At 40.2% G+C, this 22,481-nt stretch overlaps 1 protein-coding gene across 5 annotated transcripts in view; it reads right to left on the reverse strand.

The window, feature by feature from the left end:
- The window catches only part of arhgap32b (Rho GTPase activating protein 32b), a 127,882-nt gene that overhangs the window by 31,842 nt on the left and 73,559 nt on the right, over positions 1-22,481 (reverse strand). For 4 of the 5 annotated variants that reach the window (XM_030437072.1, XM_030437074.1, XM_030437073.1 and 1 more), the window contains exons 6-11: positions 8,457-8,543; positions 5,375-5,512; positions 4,314-4,406; positions 2,652-2,774; positions 1,744-1,821; positions 104-185 (exon numbers count right to left, since the gene is read on the reverse strand). In XM_030437072.1, the coding sequence (XP_030292932.1) occupies positions 104-185; positions 1,744-1,821; positions 2,652-2,774; positions 4,314-4,406; positions 5,375-5,512; positions 8,457-8,543 (601 nt within the window). Of the gene's footprint in view, positions 1-103; positions 186-1,743; positions 1,822-2,651; positions 2,775-4,313; positions 4,407-5,374; positions 5,513-8,456; positions 8,544-19,630; positions 20,270-22,481 lie in introns of those variants that run through there. The other variant, XM_030437075.1, reaches the window with a different exon arrangement.

Raw genomic sequence — 22,481 nt, forward strand, 5'->3', positions numbered from 1 at the left:
ATCCTGCAAACACAGCCATATCAGTGAGACATTAGGTGCCATCAGTGGTAACTTCCTTCCAACACATTTCCTGTGAATGGTTTCAGAGGAAGAGGAAGTGTACCTGGTTTTGGCACCGTGTTGGTCATGGACTGCGGCACTTTATCATTTATGAGCTCCACACACTCGCTGGGAAAGAAGCCAACCTGGAGACAATACAGGAATAAGACAGGCAGGGTGAGGTGGGAAGAAGTGCAATCAGGTTTAGATAATAAAATGAAGACATAGAGAGAGAAGACCAGATCTACACTTAGGTGTCACATTAGTCACAGTCTAATTTTTGGTAACACTGTGACTAAGATGGTATTTTGGACTTGTTTGGTAATTTAATGATGAGGTGACAAAGAGGTGACTTCACCAGATCACACATAAGGTAAATACTAATTCTCTCTTCCTTTGCTTGGTAAACACCACTTTGATACAGCAGTTTTGCTTTTGAAGAGCAACAAACTTGACACTGAACAAGACTGCCAGATGAAGCCTAGAGGCAAATGGGACAAACACACACAGCCCCTAACATCACTGATTGATTGACTGACTCACTACTTCCTAATGGATACCACTGGTACTGCAGGTGTGTTCGTGTCACTTCGCTTTGAGCATTTGCTGCTTGCTTAGTTCCCCAAAACAACTTCTATTTGACTTTCAGTCAGGTCAGACATTAGAATGAATATAGAAAGTGTAGATTAAATATATAAAGTATCAGGTTTAACTTCTAAGAGCATCACCATGTGTTAATGTGGACAAAGGATGACACTCTGTAATCCAGAGGAGGGCAGTGGTCTCCACTGACTGACAACTTGTCTGAATATAACTGAACTGATCTGTTAGTGCCTGCTGGCGGCTCTCCTGTCTGACTGGTTGGACTTCTTCTTGCCAGAGAGCAGAGAGCCAAAACACACAAAGAGAGAGGGCAGGAGGGTGAGCCAGACCTGAGCCTTAAAACCTAGCTTTAGGATTAAACATGTTGTTTCATTCTGACATGAATTAATGATGATTTAGTGACTAGTGCTGTTACACAGCATAAATTATCTATTGTCAAACAGGACCAGAAAAATTATGTTGTGAAGAAAGGAGAGTTCAACAGATACTGGTTAGTGTTGAGATTTTTCTTGGATCATCAAGTATCGAAAAGAAAATTCCTGGATTATGTTTCATTGCCTAACTGGTACCTTTAACAACTCGTCCCCACCACACAGCCCCGTCTTTTTGATACAGGGATGCTTACTGTATGAACAACCACTCAGTAAGTCTGACCAACAATGTTTTGTTTGAATGGTATTTGAATGTTTTTTTTCATTTTATTTCAGCTAGAGGCAGAAATGATGGCATTAGAAGCAAATAAAGTGCTCAGACTACATGATACTAGGAGATGAAACTTGGAGAACTACAGTTGATTGTAACAGAAGTCCTCAACAGCATGTTTCAGTGTGTTATAGGATTGTACGGAACACTGCACAGGACTTTAAACCAGTTCAGCATTCCAAGGGGAGGCACACAACTGGTAAACTGCTGAAAAACATCACATAAAAAAGTTTTTTTTTTTTGTTTATCTTGCTTTGCCTTTCAGCAAAGTCTGAGCATTTATTATCTGCTTTTCAAAGCAGCATTCTCTCCTGTCCTTGAAGTACCTCAAGAACAAATCTAATCAAAAGTTTACGGCCAGAGGAATGGACAGAGAAACGTGTTTTGTGAGCTACATACCTGAAAGCCATGCTTGCCTCTCCACCATGTGGTGTCTTCTTTAGGGGGCATGTCAATCACTGACACAATGTCACCAACCTGCAGAGAAGGAAAAACAGAAGATTGATCAAAGACTGCTAAAACTGAAAGCATCAAGCAGCGAGGCTTGAACCTTCAATGGCAAGGACATCCTTTCAGTAAAAAAAAAAAATGTTCTGAGCAACGTGATTTATCCAGATTTGATGTCTTAACACATATCTATTCAGCTGCAGAGTTTGCACGCATTTCTGTTGAAAAGACAGATTTATTTCGCCTGCAGTTCTTTTTTTCTTTTTCACCAGCTGTGAGGACTTTTTTTTTTTTTTTCCGTTCCGTTTTCTTTTCCGCTTATCCTTGAGGGTCGCGGGATGTTGACGCTTTTTCCCCCCTGAGGGGTTGCGGTGCTTACTGGGGCCAAATCCAGTTTCACTCTATGGGCGTAGGCCAGGGTTCACCCTGGATGAGTCGCCAGTTCATCGCAGGACCCTTACTGATGGCAGTGGCTGCCTTCACACAAGGTGCCAACTGCACATCAGGAGCAACTTTGGGGTTCAGTATCTTGCTCAAGGATACTTCGACATGTAGCTCAGTCCCGCCCTGGGGAGCCAGGATTCGAACCAGTGATCTTCTGATCACCAGTCAACCAGCTCTACCCACTGAGCTACAGCCGCCTGTGAGGACTTATGTTATGAAATCCATGTAGCAAGTGACAAAATATTACAAAATATCACCAAGGAGTTTGAATGGAGCCTCAGTATATAGACAGAGACACAGAAAAAGGTGTAAGTGTGCACGCGCGCGTCTGTGTGTGTGTGTGTGTGTGTGTGTGTGTGTGTGTGTGTGTGTGTGTGTGCTTGCTTTTGTGCATGTGAATGCACTGTTGTTGTCACCTCAAAGGACAGCTCGTCTGAGGCCTGGGCGATGTAGCGCTTGATGACGTGGGCAGCAGCAATAGCTGGCACATTGATGGACGACTCTTCATGGACCAACAGATGGTTTCCCTTATTGTCGACCTAGTGCACACACAAATACACACATGTAAGACATATACGTCAATTCAACGGTGATAGCCATTAGCCAACAAAAGACTATGTGGAAAAATACAGAGACATGACGAAGCAATAATCCTGCCATAAAAAGGAATTTTGATGAGGAAATGAGGTAAGTTCTGAAACTTTTCTACAAGATTATTCAACTATTTTTGCTGTTGATGAACATTGATTATTATTATTCAAGTATTTCTGGTATAATCCTGTAGCTATAGAAACCTGCATTAACCTTTCATATGAAAGTACAAGACTCCAGGTCCTTGTTTTAGTTTGCAAGCAATCTTTCTATTATTGTCTGTCTTACCTTTCCATGTTAGTCATTGCAGTTTTGCTGCAGGTAAGATGTCAATATGATTTCTATTTGCTGTGGCATTCAATTACTCTGCAGTGTTGGAGACTTAAACTGATTAATTCAGACTGCAACATTGGCATGTCTATCAAATTGTGTTAAAAGGATGTTTTGGCATTGGAATAGAAGAATACTGCTCTTCTTCATTCAAAATGTGCAAAGTATTCATGAATTTCCTGAATGAGGATTTCATGTGCTGGTAAGTCCATTCAAAGGCAGAAATAATAAATCATCTAAAGCAAAACCTTTTGGCAGAAAGACTCTTAGATGCACGGACAGTATTTTCATTTTCAATAGAGTTACAGTTCGAGCACACTGCACTGCGCGTGTAGTGCATGACAGCTATGTTGCCGATCTTCTATGGCTTACACGCAGTGGCGGTTCTAGACCAGTTTTAATAGGGGGGCCAGGTTGGGGCCGGCTTTTTTGTTAGGGGGCACATACAACCCGGAAAAAAGGATAAATCCCTCATTCAGACAAAACAGTGTTTACAATTTCACCAATTTTGATTGGGTAGTAAACTGCTGAGACACTTTATTTCTGCCTTTCCCTTCAAAACAAAATCATTGTAAGACATCTGTCATTGTATTATTGATGCAGACTCCCTGTCGGGGGGGCCACAGGGGGGTCCAGACTCAGAGTTACGGGGGCACTGGCCCCTGTTGCCCCCCCCCCCAGAACCGCCCCTGCTTACACGTGCCCTTGTGTCCACACAGGCAGCGTTGCTACTACAGCACAGCTGCTGCAAACTCTATCTTTGCCTTTGATAATATCTAATACAAATGATGACATGGTTTTCTTTACCCACGTTAAAAGAATGAGAAAGAGAGGCAGGGGGGATTGACAGAAAAAGAGAGTTCACAGAAAAAAAAAACTGCCCTTCATTCGTTGTGTGTATCCTCTTTATGTCTGACATATTCTGCAGATATTGAACTTTGAAACTGAAATGAAACGCTGGTATGATATCGATATGACTGTCTGCAGGTTCCTTTCAGGTGTATTTTTCCGGAGAACAGCATGAGTGTTGCAGAAAAAATCTACACTGAATGTCTAGATGACATGCCGCTGCAACATCGTATTACATGTGCTGCTAACTCAAAATGTGTGTTCCACCAGTTAGTGTACTCCTTCAAGACAGAGCAGCACAGCCTTACCTCCATCCATGTGAGGGCAGGTCCACAGTTGATCTTGTTGTCAGCAATGGCTGAGAGCCGGGAGAGGTAAGCTAACAACATCTGGGAAACTGACTAATATAGAAGAAAACACACAGGCCAGTTAGAGACATTAAATTACCATCTGCTACTGTTATAACCCCCTACTAACACACACATATAGAACAGAATATTAACATTTGTTTTATAAAACACAACACATTGAAACCTTGAATGGCATTTGTAGCTATGACTTCATGTTACAGGGGACATGAAGTCATATCACTTCTGTTACCCAACATCTGCTCATTAAGCTAATAATGACAATAAACGATAAGGGGAAGGGAAGAAAAGTGTTCAGATGCAAGTTTTAGCGCTTAGAGTTGAGATCTTTTCTAAACCTGCACTTGCATCACAGTTCACTATTAGGACCTTAAGACTCCTATAAACCCAGCTACTGGTGAAAGTATAATGCAGGCAGCTTTGTGGAGTTATTATTCCGAAAGGATCTGCACACACAATACCCCTCAGTGATAAACTGGTTTTACCAGTTTGGTCTGATACCCAACCTCTGCATTCCTTTTAAAGCTTCAATCTGAACATAAAGGTTTCGTCTGGCTCAGAATACATTCCACAGATGAGCTGAAGAGGGAATAACTGGCAACATATAAAGTGTGCATTCCCCAGACAAAAGCCATGTAGATCATATTGGACAGCACAGTAACTGGAATAGCTTTCATCTAGATTACTAAAACCTTGTCATCTTGTGTTTTAAAAGTATATGGACAGCAAATTCCATCATGCATTTAATTTAATTTAGGGGCTAAATATGGATGGTTCAGAGAGGAAGCAAACAAAGCTGTATGAGATCTATAGCAAGTACTATAGTTAATATAACATCTCTTAATAAGATTTTACCTGTGGCCAAGTCGGACAATGAGTATATCTGACTGCTCAAGCTCTTTAAGTTTCTTAATGTATTCTTAACTACAAACTGAAGCATTCAGGCTGTGAGCAAAACAATTCCCAAAGTGAGAGTGTTGATGAATGCTTTTAGTGTTTACCTCTGACTGATCAGTCAGACTGTCCAATCGAGGCAGCTCAGGCAGCTGGGAAAAGCGTCGGTCATAGATGCAGAGATGCAGGTGCTTGTCCAGGACACGGAAATCCTCATAGCTGCGCTTCACAATCCAACTCCGACCCTTCAGAACAACAATAAAAATACATGAGTGACACCAGCAAAGATGAAGAATGAAGAATACAATTGATTAAAGAGCATCGATCATGTGAGCAATTTTGTCATTCAACTGCAGGTAGGTTCAAGTTGATAATTTTTCACTAATTAAATGCAGTCTGAAGCACACACTTTAGAAAAAGAACACAAAACAACGTCTGAATTGCCACACATCGTCTGTTTCTAAATAGAAAATGTAACATTTGTGTAGGCAAGTTTAACATTTTAAATTCCTTAAATCAAACAAATAAAAAGTGAACCACAATCAACATATGACCACAGCCGGCACCTTATAATTGGTACTGGCCTATACTCCAAATTGTATGCATTTTACTCTGCTGGTCCAAGTTTTTCTAAATAACAGATTAATGTTTGACAATGTATTTGCTGAACTTTCAGGTGGTAAATGGTTACTATAAATTTCCATACAATACTAATAGCTGAATCTGTGTGGGGTTGTTTGAGTAGTGTTCAGGGTTGGTGCGTTCAGGTTCGGTCAAGAGAATCCAGCATTTGAGTAAATAAGGACAGAAAAAACAGTAACTCTTCAAATGCAAGAGACTAAAGGCATATGATTCCTTACACTTTTATGCATTTGAGTGCTACTGTGATTTTCCATCATTCTTCCTGTTTGGATGGTCAGAAATGTGTGAAAATGGCCTGTATGTTTTAGGTTTCAGGATTTCAGTACTTGATGATGGCAAAACAAAATGATCAAATTAAAGATTGATTCAACTGAAAAAGTCAGATGTAATAATTTTAGTCACTGCAAAAAATAAGTTTATTTTATTTCCGATGGTGGCTCAGATCAGTTGTGGTTTTCCCCAAGGGTTCCTTTTTGGCTTACTGTTTTCAATTCACATTCATTTTACTCAGGCGATACAAAGCCATGATGTTCTTCACTTCTGTGTGGATTACACCGATATATGTTTTACTGCAATCCAACAATTTTAGCAGCGTAATATTAACAATGAATTACATGACAACTTCTATAAATGGAAAGTTTATTTGTTTTCTGATTGCATTTCTTGTTTTTAGTCTTTTAACTTGCATATGCTTTATATTCTTATTTTTAAAGCACCACTGTCATGTCATCATCTCATGTAACCCCTCAATAAACCAAAGCGGGATTCTTGGGTTGTCTACTGTGGTCAAAAATCCTAAGGTCAAATACTGACACCAAATACCAGCTTCAGTATCAACATAAAGACATGCCACTAAAACCTTTATCAACCAAACCACTGTGACAATACTGAATTTGTTTTTATTTTTTCTCTTGGATTGTATCTTCTGTTTTTGTCCCCACAGACATTCATCTTTTTAATTCTCTGATAACTGGCACTGTCTCAAAATCACAATAATCTAAATTCAGAATGGGAATCAAGTCTCCCATGCGACTTGTATACTTTGATATTGTAAATGTGCTGATAAACAAAGAACATCAATGGCCTACTCAGCCTTTCCTAGTAAATGGAGTGATTAAATGCCAAAAGTGCAAGTGCAAACCAAGAGAATTTTGCCCTCAATCCACCACATTAAATGTGATGTCTTAAAAAAAACATCCAAGAGTTCTTCCATGAATTTGTTGTTTCTTTTTCATCCAGTCAAACCAGGCTCCAAACCTCAAAACCCCACTGAGAGAAACTTGTGGTGGAAAAAGTATTTCGCTTTGAATTGGCCTAGAAAGATCCATCTGTACCAGGGCCAGGGCTTGTGCGACTGGGACTTCAGTGCACCACTCAGCCCACTGATTCTGGTGCAGTTTTTAAAGTGCTGGCTGGTGGAGACACGCAGGGATGGCTCTGTGGGCTCGGGGAACTCTTTCTGCTTTCCTGCCCCACTTTCAGACGGTGTTTCTAGTTACCCCCTTACTGAGTCTGTGGAACTGAACCAATCTTACTGAGCTGTGCTACTTTCTCTGTTGAGAGCTCCGAGTGCAGAACTCAAGGCCAACTCTTTGACATTTTTTCCACCTTTTCAAAAAGAATCAGTGTAGATTTAGCAGTTTTCCAATGGCTGAAAGAAGGTGGAATTTTCAAGTGCACAGCCGCATACTTGTGTAATGTTGCCAAGGTCGTGCAAGCGGAATATGATCTGTAGAGGGAAATGCATGAAACCAGAATCAAAAATGTCACTGGAGGAGGATGGGGCAACCCTTCTAAGCAGCTGGTGTGCATGTGTGTTCTACTTTAAGTTTATTGATTTAATCAAATTTCCTACAAAACTTTCTTTATGATGTAATCATGAATAAATTGGCAGTAACTTCACTCCAAAAACTCTCCTTAAAAGGGGAATTTTAAAGACAACTAAACCAACTTTTTTTCTACTCTGACCAGACCTCTGCAATGAAACTAAACTAGGAATGCAAAACTATCAGTCAGAAGTGCCAAATTAAGGGAATGCTCAATATGGTTTCTGCCGTCAACAATAGAAACTGATTCTTTGTGAGTGCTGCCTCCTGTATAAAATATGCTGACATGTGTACAGTAAGTTGTAATAGCTCAGGGTTTGAAGAACTCACTCTCTGAAGGCCTTTTTATCTGACATTCTTCAGAATCACTCAGCCATCCTGGAACTCAACCACAGCTCTTTTCAATTCACTTCCAAATTCCCACATAACTTGGATTTTGAAACAATAAGTTTGGTGTTTCAGAAATGTCTGAATCAGAGCCAGCTCTCTGCTCAAAGGGAGGACTGCGCTGGATATCTGAACAGGTTGTACTGAACCATCTCTTGTGGGTTGCAAATCACCTCTGAGTTTAAATGAAAAGATGAAAGTTTGGATGCTTTTTAACAAATGTCTGTGTGTGTTCGCTTATTAAGTAGTCTTTGTGAGAGTTTTCATATAATTAGAGTATATGTTAGGGTATGCATGCGGTGCATGGAGAGGTATGTAGACAGTCCTGTCTTACCTGGCAGTAAATATGAACTAAGTACACCAGCTCCTTAGACTCAAAGCCATTCCGTGTCACTTCACACTGTTCGTCTCCAAGTGTCAACTGAAAGAGAAAGAGAGGTTGGAGCATTAGACATGCACTCTTCATTTCAAGAAAAGTGATCAAATCTGATGGTGGCTCCAACATCTTTGACTTCACAACACCTTTTGACAGTGATTATAAACTCCTGGGTGGGCAGCACGACACAATTCACAAAACTTAAATCTAGACTGTATTCATGATCCTAAAGTTCGCCAAATATGCCAGGCAGGGAAATATTCACAAAATGAGCCAAGAGAAACCAGGACTTTTTCATTTCATTTAATGATACCACATGACTGACTCAGTCAAAAGTATAATATGATGTAGCTCTAATACGGTGATGGCACAAGATCTCAGATACATACAAGATGTTGTCAAACAGTGTAGGAACAGTCCTTTATTAATGTTGAAGCTACTTATAAGGAAAACATTTCTAGGCAATATGAGGAATATTAGATTTCACTGTCCCAATGTTGCTTTCAGTTTAGGTGTCCAAGATGTTATTACTCGAAGAAAATATCTCTAACCTTTCTGAGATCCCATTCAAGCCCACACAGACAAAAGATAGATGAAAGTCAGCTTTTAATCATATTGCAGACCTACATTACATGGAAAAAATGGGGCAACGCAAAATAACTAAGAAAAGGGGGACATATTCAAATACAGTCCAGTGACAGTAGGTTTCTGAAAATAAATGGATACTGTATAAGGTGATTATACTGATGAGTTCCAAGTGGAACTGAGTTGAGCACCCACATATTGATGATAAATAGATGAGGAAACAAGCAGGAGGCTGGGAGCACTGGCACAGCATCTGTAGTAGAAAACAGAGTCATATTGACAACTTTGTTGAGGAAGACGCTGCTGACAGATGTCTTCTTTGACAGATTTAACTTATCCTCATCTGGAGTGTCAACTATATGTTCTCTCTTTAGAAGGGAGAGTTAAACTCAAACATTTGTGGGAAGAAAAACAAATCTTATTCTGACTCACAACCTTCCCAAAGAATTGTAATTAGCAACTGTTGCATTTTTACACAAACTGCATTAGGCAAACAGAAAACGCTCATTGTTTCTGACAATAAAACTATAAAATACTAATCAGCATTAAACCATATTCTGATAAATAATTAAACTGCATGTGGACTGTACCATTCACTAAGGACAAGCCTAACCAAAAGGCTCATACACACAGTAACATTTATCCAGGGAAGTCCCTCAATAACCGAACTGAACCTATACCTTCAAAAACTGAACCTAGCACACTTGCACAGATATAAATCTTCACACCCTCTTCCATTTTATTCTACATATTCTCCAATAAAGAGCATTCCCACAAAGCATACTGAGTCCATTGTCCACACAAAACAACTACTGTACTCAGGTGATACCATTCTTTTAAATCTTTTAAGTGTACAGAAACTTTTCCAAAAATCTGGTATTGCAAAATATCCCCGATCTCCAAATATCATTGGGCTCCAGGTGGAACACAACTCTGCTCAAAAGGCAAATATAGCCTCTTTTGTCCAAAGATGAAAAGCCCTTTCTTAAAGCTGTAGTCTGTAACAATTTTTTTTGTTATATTTGCTAAAATTGTCATTATGATCTGACAGTAGAATAGGATACAGGTCAGCTGTGTGAAAATCCACTGTCTGTGGCTCCACCCAGTGGCTGTAATTTGATTTGCAAGAATCCATCGCTCTGGGCTCAATACAATTATTGACAATAATTTCACAAAAAATATATTACCAACCATATACAGTAAAATCACATAACACAAATACTAGAACAATCCAAAAGGTCTGTGCATCTGTGAAGTAATCTGTCAGTAATTTGAGATTGACAGCTTTCGTGCGTCACAGTGGCCCTTGCGCAGGCACGTGCACACATAAGGCCCAAGGGGTGCTTGAGCCCCTGCCCTTTTTACCTCCTATTAAAAAGTGCCTTTTTTGTTTTTTTAAATGAATAAATAAAATCCCCTTGTGCAAAGGGATGTCAAAAAAAGGTGGTATAAAAACGCCACGGTTATCTACCGTACGCATTTCTCACGTAATATGGTGTTGTGAGTGTGTTGAGCCTATAAAGCCGCTTCTCTGTCCGCTGCGGCTCTGCGCTCTCTCTCTCTCTCTACGAACGGTCGCTAATTTCAAATTAAAAGCCCCCCGCCAAGAACCCAGTTCTACACTCCAATGGGGTGAGAGAGAGAGAGAGAGAGAGAGAGAGAGAGAGAGAGAGAGAGAGAGAGAGAGAGAGAGAGAGAGAGAAGCCGCTGCCTCATCAGAACTCCACCACGCACGTAGATGAGACGTGACAGTGGAGCGACTTGAACCTTTGTGAGTTATAAATCCATGAACATAACTTCCTTGTGGGGGCTAACAAGTCTTATTAAACGTGCTTAAATATGAGTCATATTTCAGAAGAGTGTCCATTTGTCCTTATTAAGCTAACTGTTTGTTAATGAGAGTTAAGAATAATCTGACAGCTATCTCCGTCGGCTGTTTATCTTACCACAAATCTTAAACTTATTCCAGATATTGAACTTATTGTGACTTTGCTGTTGTAAACATTGCTGTTCCTACTAACATTCACAGTAGCAGTCACAGTAGTTATTTCTTGGTTTTGTCACATTTTTAGATTTGTAGCCCGTATTTCTAGTTTGCACTTGCCCTCCAATAAACAGCCAAATAATAAATCAGTGTTTTATTGCTTTTTAAGAATTGCAGCTGAATTGCATGTCTTCCAAACCTCAGTATTATGATAATGTGAATAAACTCATGTTGACAATAACTTGTTGACACAAAAGAAATGGCAGTTGCATATCACTCACAGCTACACAGGATACACAGCTAAGTAGTTAGCTTTCAATAAGTACTTTGTTTATTAATTTTACATTAATTAATCTACATCTTGTGTTATTAAGGCCTGAAAAAAAGATGGGCGCGCGCTGAGCCCGCGCACGTGCTGCCCTTTTCTGACTTTGCGCCCTTGCCTCTCTATAATCATGTGCACGTCCCGGCCCTTGCGCATAGTAATGCTGCTTTCGAGACAGTAAGGATTTTTCCGGCCTCCTACTAGAAAAAGTACACTGGAACGCCACTCAAAGTTGGAGTCCTTACTTGTGAACTCGGCACAAATCCATCTACCCCGAATGATAATCCTGAATCCGTGATCAGTGTTGCTTGCTTCATGGTTGGCATCTACCTGGTGCTAGTTAAAATTGTTGTGCTGAAATTATTAAGTAAACCCAAAGTTTCTTGTTGCACCTTCTCCAAACCTGGCGCTAACATTACCTCCGTTGTGGTGTATGCTGAGAGATGGCGCGGCACAGCGCAGCGTAGCATGGCACGGAATAGCGGAGTTTAGCGCAGCGCATCACCTGCATCAAGGATAACAGTATATCTGGATGAATGTAGCGAAGGAGACCGCTTGTAAAGTTACTTTGATACAGACAATGATAGTTGCCAAGCATAATATGACAATAGAACCATGGATACTGGCAGCTGAAATTGTTATATTAAAGTTCATTATTCTAACAGCTGTACGAAATTGCGTAACAGGCTTCATAGTCTCTATAGGTGGCCCACTGTGGTTCGTGATTTATTTTCATAAATAGTTTCAAACAGGTGTGTGATTGACCTGGATATGAAGCGTCCATAGCACAAAATGATAGAACGTTAGTTTCTAAAGAGACAAGACTGAGCCCACTCTCCACCTGTCCTCTCTCCTGATTCAAAAAAAAGATTCAGCAGCGGCGGTCATATTTCAGCAGTGGTGGTCTGCCGCTGCTAGGTGCATACAGGGGAAACACTGATGCTAACTCCAGTGTTTAGCTCTGTCTTTATGGCTACTGGTTAGCAAAAGTGTCTCTCAAGTGATCGGGCAGTTGTAAAGTTTGTGTTCAGTACGCTCTGAAGTGGCTGGATTGATTTAGAGAAATAACGTTACTTCAGACATTCAGCATGGCGTTGCACAGGGTAATGATTAGCTGGTAACTCCCATCTACCACGATGTGAGAAATATTGTTTGTTACTCTGGATATCTACAGTGATGCTGTGATGAGGCACTCATCATTGTAATTTAGTTGTATTGGTCAGAAGTAGAACATTGGGGCTTATGTTCTGGCATCCTCTGTTACCATGGTCACAAGCCTGCTCATGCACGGCAGGCTTTTCTGTGGGGAGGGGCTTTGAAGGCAGGGCTGCAACGCAGCAGAGAGGAAGAAGGAGGGACCTGGGAGCTGTGCTCATTTAAATTTTCTGACTAAGTCCACTTTTTTCTCAAAACTCCAGACTGCAGCTTTAATGCATCTCTGGATATCTCTACCTTATGCCACATGGATATAAACATTTGATCAATAGAGATGTATTTCAATTAACCCATGAACTGCTCACCATATAGTTCTGGAGTGGTCTAGATTAGGGTTATCTGATGCATAGAGGTCTAAATGGGGCTACCATTTGCACCTTATTCAATCCAACTTAAATCACTGTGAACCTGCTGAGCTAACTTGCAATTTCAAGGCCAAATTATACACGAGAAACTATTACATTTCTGATAGTATTTGATGTGGTTTGTTTTGCTGACAAGATTCCCACATGAAGTATCGTCTTCTCAGCAATTCTTTTCACTTGACAAACTTTGTGAACCATCACTTAACCTGTACCCATTGTCACAGGCTTTGCTTTGTGGTGAGCTCCTAAACCTAAATTTGGACAGGTATTGTCAGGAAAAAGCTTATTTTGCAGCACATCAAACACCCTTATTAATAATGAACTTCATGTGTATAACCACTAACAGAAAGTGTGTTTAAATATAAGGCTAATACCTGTAATGTGTGTTTTGCCACCTTTTTCTGCATTTGTTCAATTGTACTGGAGATTGTTGACTGTGTGCACAGTTAGTTTTATGGAAGTAAAAATCAAATTCACAGTATTACAATTTCACAGTCATAAGAGCTAGTATGCGCAAAATGCAAACGCTATAAAGAATATCTATATTAGCATGACCTATCCCATTTCCAAGTTGATTTCTGTACTAAAATCTGAAGTGCTGTGGTTATTTTAAAGAATTTAGATAGTTTGTCTCAAACAGTGGAAAAGCTAGGCAGATCCTAAGAAGGTCTTAAAAGTTCAGTTTTGAGAAGCTCTAGTTTATGGGTCATTAAGTACCCATGTAATAAGTTGAATTTCCTGTGGCAGTGTTTTATCTAATATGCTTACAACATAAGAGGTATGAAAATATGATGTAGCACATTACCTAAGTTCCAGGCTGGAGGTAGGCTCCATCAGAAACAATGCTTATATTGTTCAAAGCCACTGAAACTGGGCCTTGCAGTACAGTGTACTTTTTCCTTGCAGTTGCCGGCAGGTTTGGCTTTCTATCTCTGAATATGTCTCTCTCTGGTTCACTGTGCACCAGGCTGTTAGATATTTGGTACATCTTAGTCATCTCTCTCTCAACTGCATTGATAATGTTTTCTTGCCCTGCCTGTTTTTTCAGACAAAAGAAAAGTTTTCTGCTTTCACATCACCAAGTATAAAAACTAAGACTGAGAGAGGTTTTTATGTGCTCTGAAGGTCCACTAAACAGATATTGTCTAAACAATGTCATGGTGCCAGTGAGGGGAGGGAAACACATGGAAGTGTTTTTGTTCCCATTAAAGAGGACTTGATTTAAAGACAATTGTTAATGGAGGGGCAGTGGTAAATAGAGCCTTTACAGAACAACAATGTCCTTTTCTCTGGCTGTGTCTCTCTTCAGAGACACAAACTAGTATGACAGCAAATGACCTAATTACCTCTCTGTTGTTCAGTATCAGCACTGAGCAACCCAGAAAGGTTTTGCTCTTCATGCACAAATAAAAGCTATTCTCTTGACAAAGGAGCCAGCGAAAAGCTATAAAAACAAATTCAGAAGTGAGCCCAGACATTCATGCAACAAGGCTTTCTCCCTTTTCACTGGAAGGGCTTAAGGGTTGGACCTAGGCTGTACTTTACTTTAGGGAAAAGGGCAGCTGCCCAATAACCAACTGTGACTGAGGAGACATATTGTTTTGACTGACTTGGATCACTGCTTTTGCAGCAAACTAAGACATCATGCAGCAGAACAGACAATGCACTGCTGTTTTATTGAAGTTAACAATGTAGAATAACCAAGTGGTTTGCTGTCAGACTCGGTTAGTTCAAACAGGGCTTTAAGAAATGATTATTTTAACAACTATTCACTTAATTGTTTAGTCTATTAAAACAAAAGCTCATCCCAATTTCCCAAACCCAAAAGTGCCATCTTTAAATGGAGTCTTTATTGTCCAACCAAGACCAAAAACCCAACAACTCTTCTTTTCTGTCATAGATGGCAGAGAAAAGAAGCAAATCCTCACATTTTAGAAGATAGGATTTTCAAGTAAGCAAATGTTTGACGTTTGCTTACTTGAAAATAATCATATTTGGCAACTAATTTTCTTTCGATTAAATAAGCTAATGTTGCAGCTCCAATTTCAAAACTTCAACATGTTAATTATCTACTGGATTTAAGCAATAATGGATTACATCTAGGGATGTCTGATAATATTGGCCCTTCGATATTATCGGCTGATATTGACTTAAAAATGTTGTTTGTTGTTCTGTTTGTTCTGTAGGCTTCAGCATTTCCGAGCCTGCATGAACGCAGCATGTGACGTTTACAAGTGTACGATTACAAGTTTTTCTCAGACCAGTGCTTACCCGAATTGTACAGTATTGTTTACAGCCACGTCAAGAAGCTAATTTCTGGTGCTGTATCCATTAGCTTCACTACAGATATCTGGTCTTCAAGCGTTAACCAGGTTAACATGTTGAGTTTTACTGCACAATGGCTAGATGAGGACTTTGTGTTGAAAAAGGCTGTACTTCATTCTCAAGTGTGCCGTGGGTCTCACATGTCAGACCAAACTGCATCTTCTTTTGAAGGGATGTTTGAGAAATGGAATGTCCCCAAGGTGAAAGTGCCTGTCTGTAGTGTTGTGTGAGGCAAAATGTTTCTGTCTAAAAACTCTAAAAAATAATAAATATGGCAGTGCCATATTGGCACTTTTTCCATAACTTAAGTTGAAGTTGTTCTCTTATTTTGCACAGATAATGTTTACATTTGGAAAGCCATGTTGCAATTATGTATATGCATCCAGTGGGGCATCACAATAAAATTAGGCATAATGTGTTAATTCCACAATAGCAGATATATTATGTTGTTAACTAACAGTTTTGGTGTAAAAAACCTGCATATGTCGGTATCGAGTGATATCGGTATTGGAAATTAAGAATTGGACAATATTGGAATATCGAATATCGGCAGAAAAGCCACTATCTAGTAACCCTAGTTACATCTATTTAGGTTCTCTTCAGCTTTAAGTGTTTCTTCCTTGCACATAGGCAGCTGATGGTTTTGTTAGGATGGATTTACATATCGTTTGTTGGTAAACTCATTTGAATCATTGCTAGCGGACCAGCTACTGTGTCGGTTGGTTAGTCAATTACAGACTGAAATGTCTCATTAACTATTGGATGAATTGCCATGAAATTTAGTACTGACACTCTTGGTCCACAGAGGATGAATCCCACTTAAATCTTGATGAGTAACAGTCGCTTGCTCATTCCATCATTAAGTGGAATACAGTGACTGCAGTTCAGTGGTACATCTCCAGGAACTACTCAGGATGATTAGTCTACCTTTGATGCCAGTAACTGATTTTACATATAAAAAGACAAACCAAATGCTTTTTCTTAAAGGGATATTCCAGTGTAAGTTTAATCCATGGTCTAACACACCTTGAAACTGTGTTAGACTCCCTCTCGAGAGATAAAGTTTGCAGAACGCTAGCTAACATAGTTTTAGCATCCTCAGAAATGACCGCACGACAACAATACATTGCAGTAAATGGGTCCAAATATAAAACCGCCATCAAAAAGCCACAAATAATGCTCAGAACAGCACCAAACTTCAGCAACATTAGTCGATTGAGTCGAATACAGAGTGCAGTAGAGTCCCGCAGTAATGATCATCATTGAGCTGCGGAACTGTACTGCACTCGGTAATCGACTCACAGGGCTTTCCCACAACAAGGAAGGCTTCTCGGGTGGTGAGTTTTGTTTATCTATTCCGACAAATCTGGCAATGATATCAAATGTTTGATGCCTCGAAATATGTGCTGGGACCCTATTTCTACTGTTGCTGAAGTTTGGTGCTGTTCTGAGCATTTTTTGTGGCTTTTTGATGGCGGTTTTATATATTTGGACCCATTTACTGCAATGTATTGTTGTCGTGCAGTCGTTTCTGAGGATGCTAAAACTACGTTAGCTAGCGGTCCGCAAACTTTATCTCTCGAGAGGGAGTCTAACACAGTTTCAAGGTGTGTTAGACCATGGATTAAACTTACACCGGAATATCCCTTTAAGGAAGTACAAGTTTCAATATTGACAAGTCTCTTTTAAAAGTTTTGTAAACACTATGATACATCAGCACTTACATTTGCTTAACCGACATCTGTTCATCTCAATCTGAAAAACAAAAACCCACCAAGACAAATTATTAACGTGTGCTGTAAAATGATACCATTTTTGCCAATTCTATGATGCCAGGTCAACAGAGACTGCTCAGGTTATCTAAGCGGATTCCCCAGCAGTGAGTTTAATTTGCTTCCATCAGGGCGGATGTATTACCTCCCTAAGGTGGCACTAACAGATATTAGGTCGTACTTCATCCTATCTAGCCTTACAATACTTGTCTTATCCAGCCCTTTGTCTGACTGACTGTAATGTGCACGCGCCTTTCTAAACAATACAAAAGAAAAGATATGATGCCATTTATTCCATCAATACTGGCTGCCTAAACAAAATGTTTGAATTTCCTATTCCTTCCTATCTCTGCTTTCTATAGATGGTTTCTGTGATAAATGACAAACGCAACAGGTTTATGCATTGCTGTACTTCTCTGTATTTATTTATTAAGGTCCGCTGTATGTGATCTAAACATAAAAGCTTTACTCTGCTTCAGTCTTGGGCCAGACAATGTCTGACATACACTTTCCTGTAAACTCTCAAGTAGGAAACGTCTCTCTGTGATTTTCTGTGATTAGGCCAGTCTGGTGACAAATGTGTTTGAATTTTGTTTCCAAAAATGTGTCTTTGACTAATTCAAACAACTGACAGACAGCCAGAGGAAGGTATCAGTCATTTTTAAATCGTGTGAAACATCAATACATATCAATTCTGAATATTTGAAACGCTTTCAATACTCAATTTTCGCAGTATCAATACATCAGTATTGGCAGCGTTTTTTTGCACTCCTCTCCAACAGAGAGTTGACAGACGTACTGCTGTTCTGCCCACATAGCCCAACCTCCTCTAGAAATAAATTATATTGATCTTTTGATAAAAATCTAAAACATTATGCCCTCAATGTCGAATACATTTTTCTTGTGGTTTGGAACATGGTAACAAAGATTGGTTGTTTTCCAGGTATTGGTAAGAAATTTGTGCCGTCCAGGCAGCTTAGATACATCTTCTGGCCCCATCTTAATTAATTCAGGACCACCAAAAAAGCATATAGCACAAATAAGGGAAACCTTTAATGTTGCTGGGAAAGGTAACACAGCAACCATATGGCTTGCATGAAAGAACCCAAAATGTACAGCAAAAGTGGGTTGACAAAAAAAGGTATGCAGCGATACCAAGAATGAGGTAGTATTAGACAAAACATCAGAAAACTCAGAATCAAACGCAGAGTTGTTGGGAACAGTATTTCAGATATCTGTCAAAATACAGTTAGAGGTGCCGAGATCCGGCACAACTTACAGTGAGCAACAAACATATCAATTATCTCATACAATCCTCTTTTAGCTACTGTATAGCCTGTTCCCTCTGCTATTCTACATACATGACTCAATTACTGATTTAAACTGATCGATTGAATTGTTTACCTCAGTAGTCTACACCTCATTAATTCACACACTATCCATATTAACAGAGTACCAACTTGTACAGCTGCACTCTTCAGAGGGGTTTTGCAGGAAGAAACTGGTCACACTGCATAATGAATAGAAATAACTATTTAAGTCTCAAGTCTTAAACTGTCTACGGTAGATCTGCTGACAGAGTCTTTATAAATTAAAGACGGCACTTACTGAATAAGCGACCTACCAATAAATTATACGGTAATTGGCTCCCAGCTGCATAATAACAGAACTGTACAACAGACATTTATCAAACTATTCTGAAGTTAGTACTTCGATACATTATTATGCCAGATACAAAGACAAGAGCCTGCTGGACATGACAACTTCATCATTTCAAGAAGTGCTCCTGCTTTTAGCCAGCAGTTTAACCAAATTACAACTTATGATGAGATCCTGTGCACCCATACAGAACGGCTTGCAACCAGTCCAGCCCTGTTTTCTGCAATGCATGCAACACACCACATTATAATTTGATTTCAGTCCAACCTGCACTGCACTAGCGTATGTCCCTGTAGCTCCAGCAAAGCTTAAGAGCAAAGGGGGCTGCAGTTCTTCTAGTTTAACCACAAGGACCAGAATAATAGTGACAAAGTGAGAAAAGGTTTCCTTTCACTAAAAATAATACAAAATATTTTAAATATAGCTACTCTGGATGTACTGGGTTCAAGTTCAAACACTACATTATGGGAACAATGGAAAGATACTTATTAAGGAAGATCTCTGTGACAATGCAAAAAAACACTGCAATAATAAAGTTAGAGCTTTCTCTATGTCGTCAAGCTGTATTTGGTCAAAATACACAATAATGGGTAGTCTGTGCTTTCTTCTTGTTCACATTGAATAAGCAGGCTCATTTAATTCCCAAAAGCAAGAGAAATCCCAGCCATGGTGGTCATCTACCAAAGGGAGCAAGTTAAAGACTTGCTGCACCTATAGGTGAAGGTGCACTGTACCTGTAACAAAGGTTTCTGCAGAAGAAAAACATCCAACAACCACATTCTGGACACAAGCAATTTTGATGAGTCCTCCAGGCACACAGGGACAAGGGGGGAAGCTTTGCTCCAAAACCTGCAGAGCAGCAGCAGTATAACGAAAGAGTAAGAAAGACACTTTGTACTCACAGCCGTTTTAGTCTCTCCTTCCTTGTTTTAGTTTCTACACTGTCCTTCACTTCATGCCGTGCAGCTTCATGCTCACAGTTTGCCCCTCCTTAATCCTCCAACACCTGTCCCCAGTCTCTATTTATCTGTGCAAGCTTGAGAATGTACATCCCGTCTCGCAGAGTCCTGTTTGGCTGGTCCAGAAAACAATTCCCCTCGGCAGGACGTAAATGTCAACTCTCCACTTTCTCTCCCAGACAGAGTAAGCTCTCCCAGAGCAGGATTCAGAGTCAAAGGGAGGGAGGCAACAATATTAGCAGCAGCGGTGGTGTTGTTGGAGGATGAGAAGAGGTGGAGATTCCTCAACAGGACAGCTTTCATCTCCTCCATCTTGCCCTCTCTCCCATCTTACCATTGTGATGCCCCATCCTCATGTTCTCGCCTTCTTTTCTCTTGTTGGTGTCCTTTCTCTGACTGGCGCAAAACAGAACTTTAACAACCAATTTGATGAGCAGCAGTTGATAATGGGAGGGAGCAAATGGATGAAAAAAAAAGAAGCTACTTTCTTTCAGTCTGCTGCCGACCTCTCAGCCTGCTTTCCTTGTCCCTTCACCACATGCTATTCTCTCCCTTTTCCCTCCTCTCTCCTGTCTGACATGCTGGCTCACCCCTCCCCCTTCTCTCCTTCTCTTCCCCCTCTCTGGTTGGTACGTTCCCAGGACAAAGAGATGGGATGGAGAGAGAACAGAAAGAGGCAGAGGAAAAAGAGAGGGCAGGAGGTGACAAAAAATAAGGGGAGGGGGTGCACTTGCACGGGAACAGTTTTCTACTTTCCACATGTGAAGCTCTCTCTCCCATGTTCTTGCACAGTGACATTTTATTCAGAGTGCTCAGCTGAGTTCTGCAGTTCTTGCAAGTAGAAATTTATAGAATCAAAGCACGTCATAGCATTGCAGCTGAAAGCACATTTAATTATGTCGATAACTGATGCATCGCAAGTGCAGTAAATAATGGGAAGCTACTTCAACTCCAGGCGACCGAACCCTGCATCTAAAAATGCTCTACAATAAATAACCGCCCAGTGTGGTAGATCGCAGTCTACCACACTGGCAAAGTAGAAATAGAGTCACCAAAAATACAACCTAAAAAATAAACGCCTGCTCTCAGGTTGCAGCCAAATACCTCAAACAAAAAAAGGAAGGGAAAGAAAAGTGTAGGTTGCATCAGCTGTGATGACTTCAGATGTGCCATCCACACATGAGATGGATTAAAAAGACCTTTTGCTGGAGAGGAGAGCGGAAATCCAAGCAAACAGCCAGCCTCATGGAGGAGGACATGTGGGAGCCAAGAGAGGCCACAAGGATACAGAGTTGCATGGGACCTGCAGTGCTCACAGTCCCGCCCTGTGCTGCATGAAACATGCACAGTATGTGTGTGTTGCTCTGTCGAAGAAAAATATATCTTACAACAACAGAAGGAAAATACAAACTAATTTACTTACTTTTATTGCTGCAATCATCATTCCTGAAATGACTCTGTGATCAAAGCTTCAGAAATGTCCCTCAAACCACACCTGCACCAAATATTTACAGTGGAAGTGCGGTAATGTGTCAATTTGCGAAGAGTCACCACTAAACCATACTTTTTCCAGCTTTCCTGAAAAAGCAGTGTTCAGGATGAGTCGTACCTCTCTGTTAGCTGGTATGTCTGGTGGACTAGCTACCAGAGCAGAGCGTCAAATCGCTCTTTACTACCAGTCTGCTTATGAATATGAAATGATAATCCAATGATGACCCAGTTCATTCAGTATTCAGCTCTGCTACAGCCGTAACAGGTTGGAATGATTTATCACAAACCACGTGTGGGTGAGGGGTCAGATGTCCAGGAAATGCAACTGCAGCCAAAGTTTCAGAATTGAATACTAAAAGCAAAGACCCTCATCAAATAACAGAATTTTCTACAAAAATGAAGCAGCACAGCAAATGATCTGATATCATATATGACTGTTAGAACACATTCAATATATGACTGTTAGAACACATTCAACCAAAACTAAATTGTCAACTGTGGCTGTAACTGTAGATCATTCAGGTATGCTATAATACTGAAGTCCTAAAATTTGACCCACAATGAACTCCAGTCCAAAATCTTAAGACTCCTGACTTCATCCAGGCATGAAAGACTATGAATTACTTTCATTGCACTGATGACTAATGAGTCATCTTTGGAAGTGATTAAATTAGACATGACGGCTACTAATAACACACATGGAGCTTATTTGACAAGCAGAGAGTCCAAAACTTTACAAAATAAGTGAGTGAATGCTAACATCAGCATGATAACAGGCTCATAGTTACAAAGCTAACGTGCTGGTGGTTAGGATATGTTTCTCATGGTCACTGTTTACCACAGTGAGTTTAGAGTGTTTAGGGAGAACATGCCAGCACAAACATAAGTACAGAGGAGGCAGATGGGAATAGCATTCATCCTGCAGGTATTTGGTCATAAATCAAAGAAACAGAAACATTCAAACTAAGAAACTGAGACACTCCTAACTGATTTGTATTACTATGGAATCAGGAGTTGAACGGGAGAAATTACCAATCAGGGGCACAGCGGGAGTATGGTCTGAAAATAGGAAGACTCTGTGGAAAATCAGGAGTGTTGGCAGGTGTGTATACATACAGTATGTATACTGGTCATTTAGGGTGGGCAGGTTGTACAAGTGGGTGGGCCCAGGTCCGTTAGGCCCAGCCACAATGCCATACACGATGTATGATCCTTTGAATAAAATACAAATATTATCTGAAGCACTTACAATGAGCAGCAGTGCTTCTTGGCCCACAGGTCACACAGTGAAGTCTCTCCCTTC

The sequence above is a fragment of the Sparus aurata genome, chromosome 13 (genome assembly GCF_900880675.1).
Source record: "Sparus aurata chromosome 13, fSpaAur1.1, whole genome shotgun sequence".
In the NCBI taxonomy this organism is placed as follows: Eukaryota; Metazoa; Chordata; class Actinopteri; order Spariformes; family Sparidae; genus Sparus; species Sparus aurata.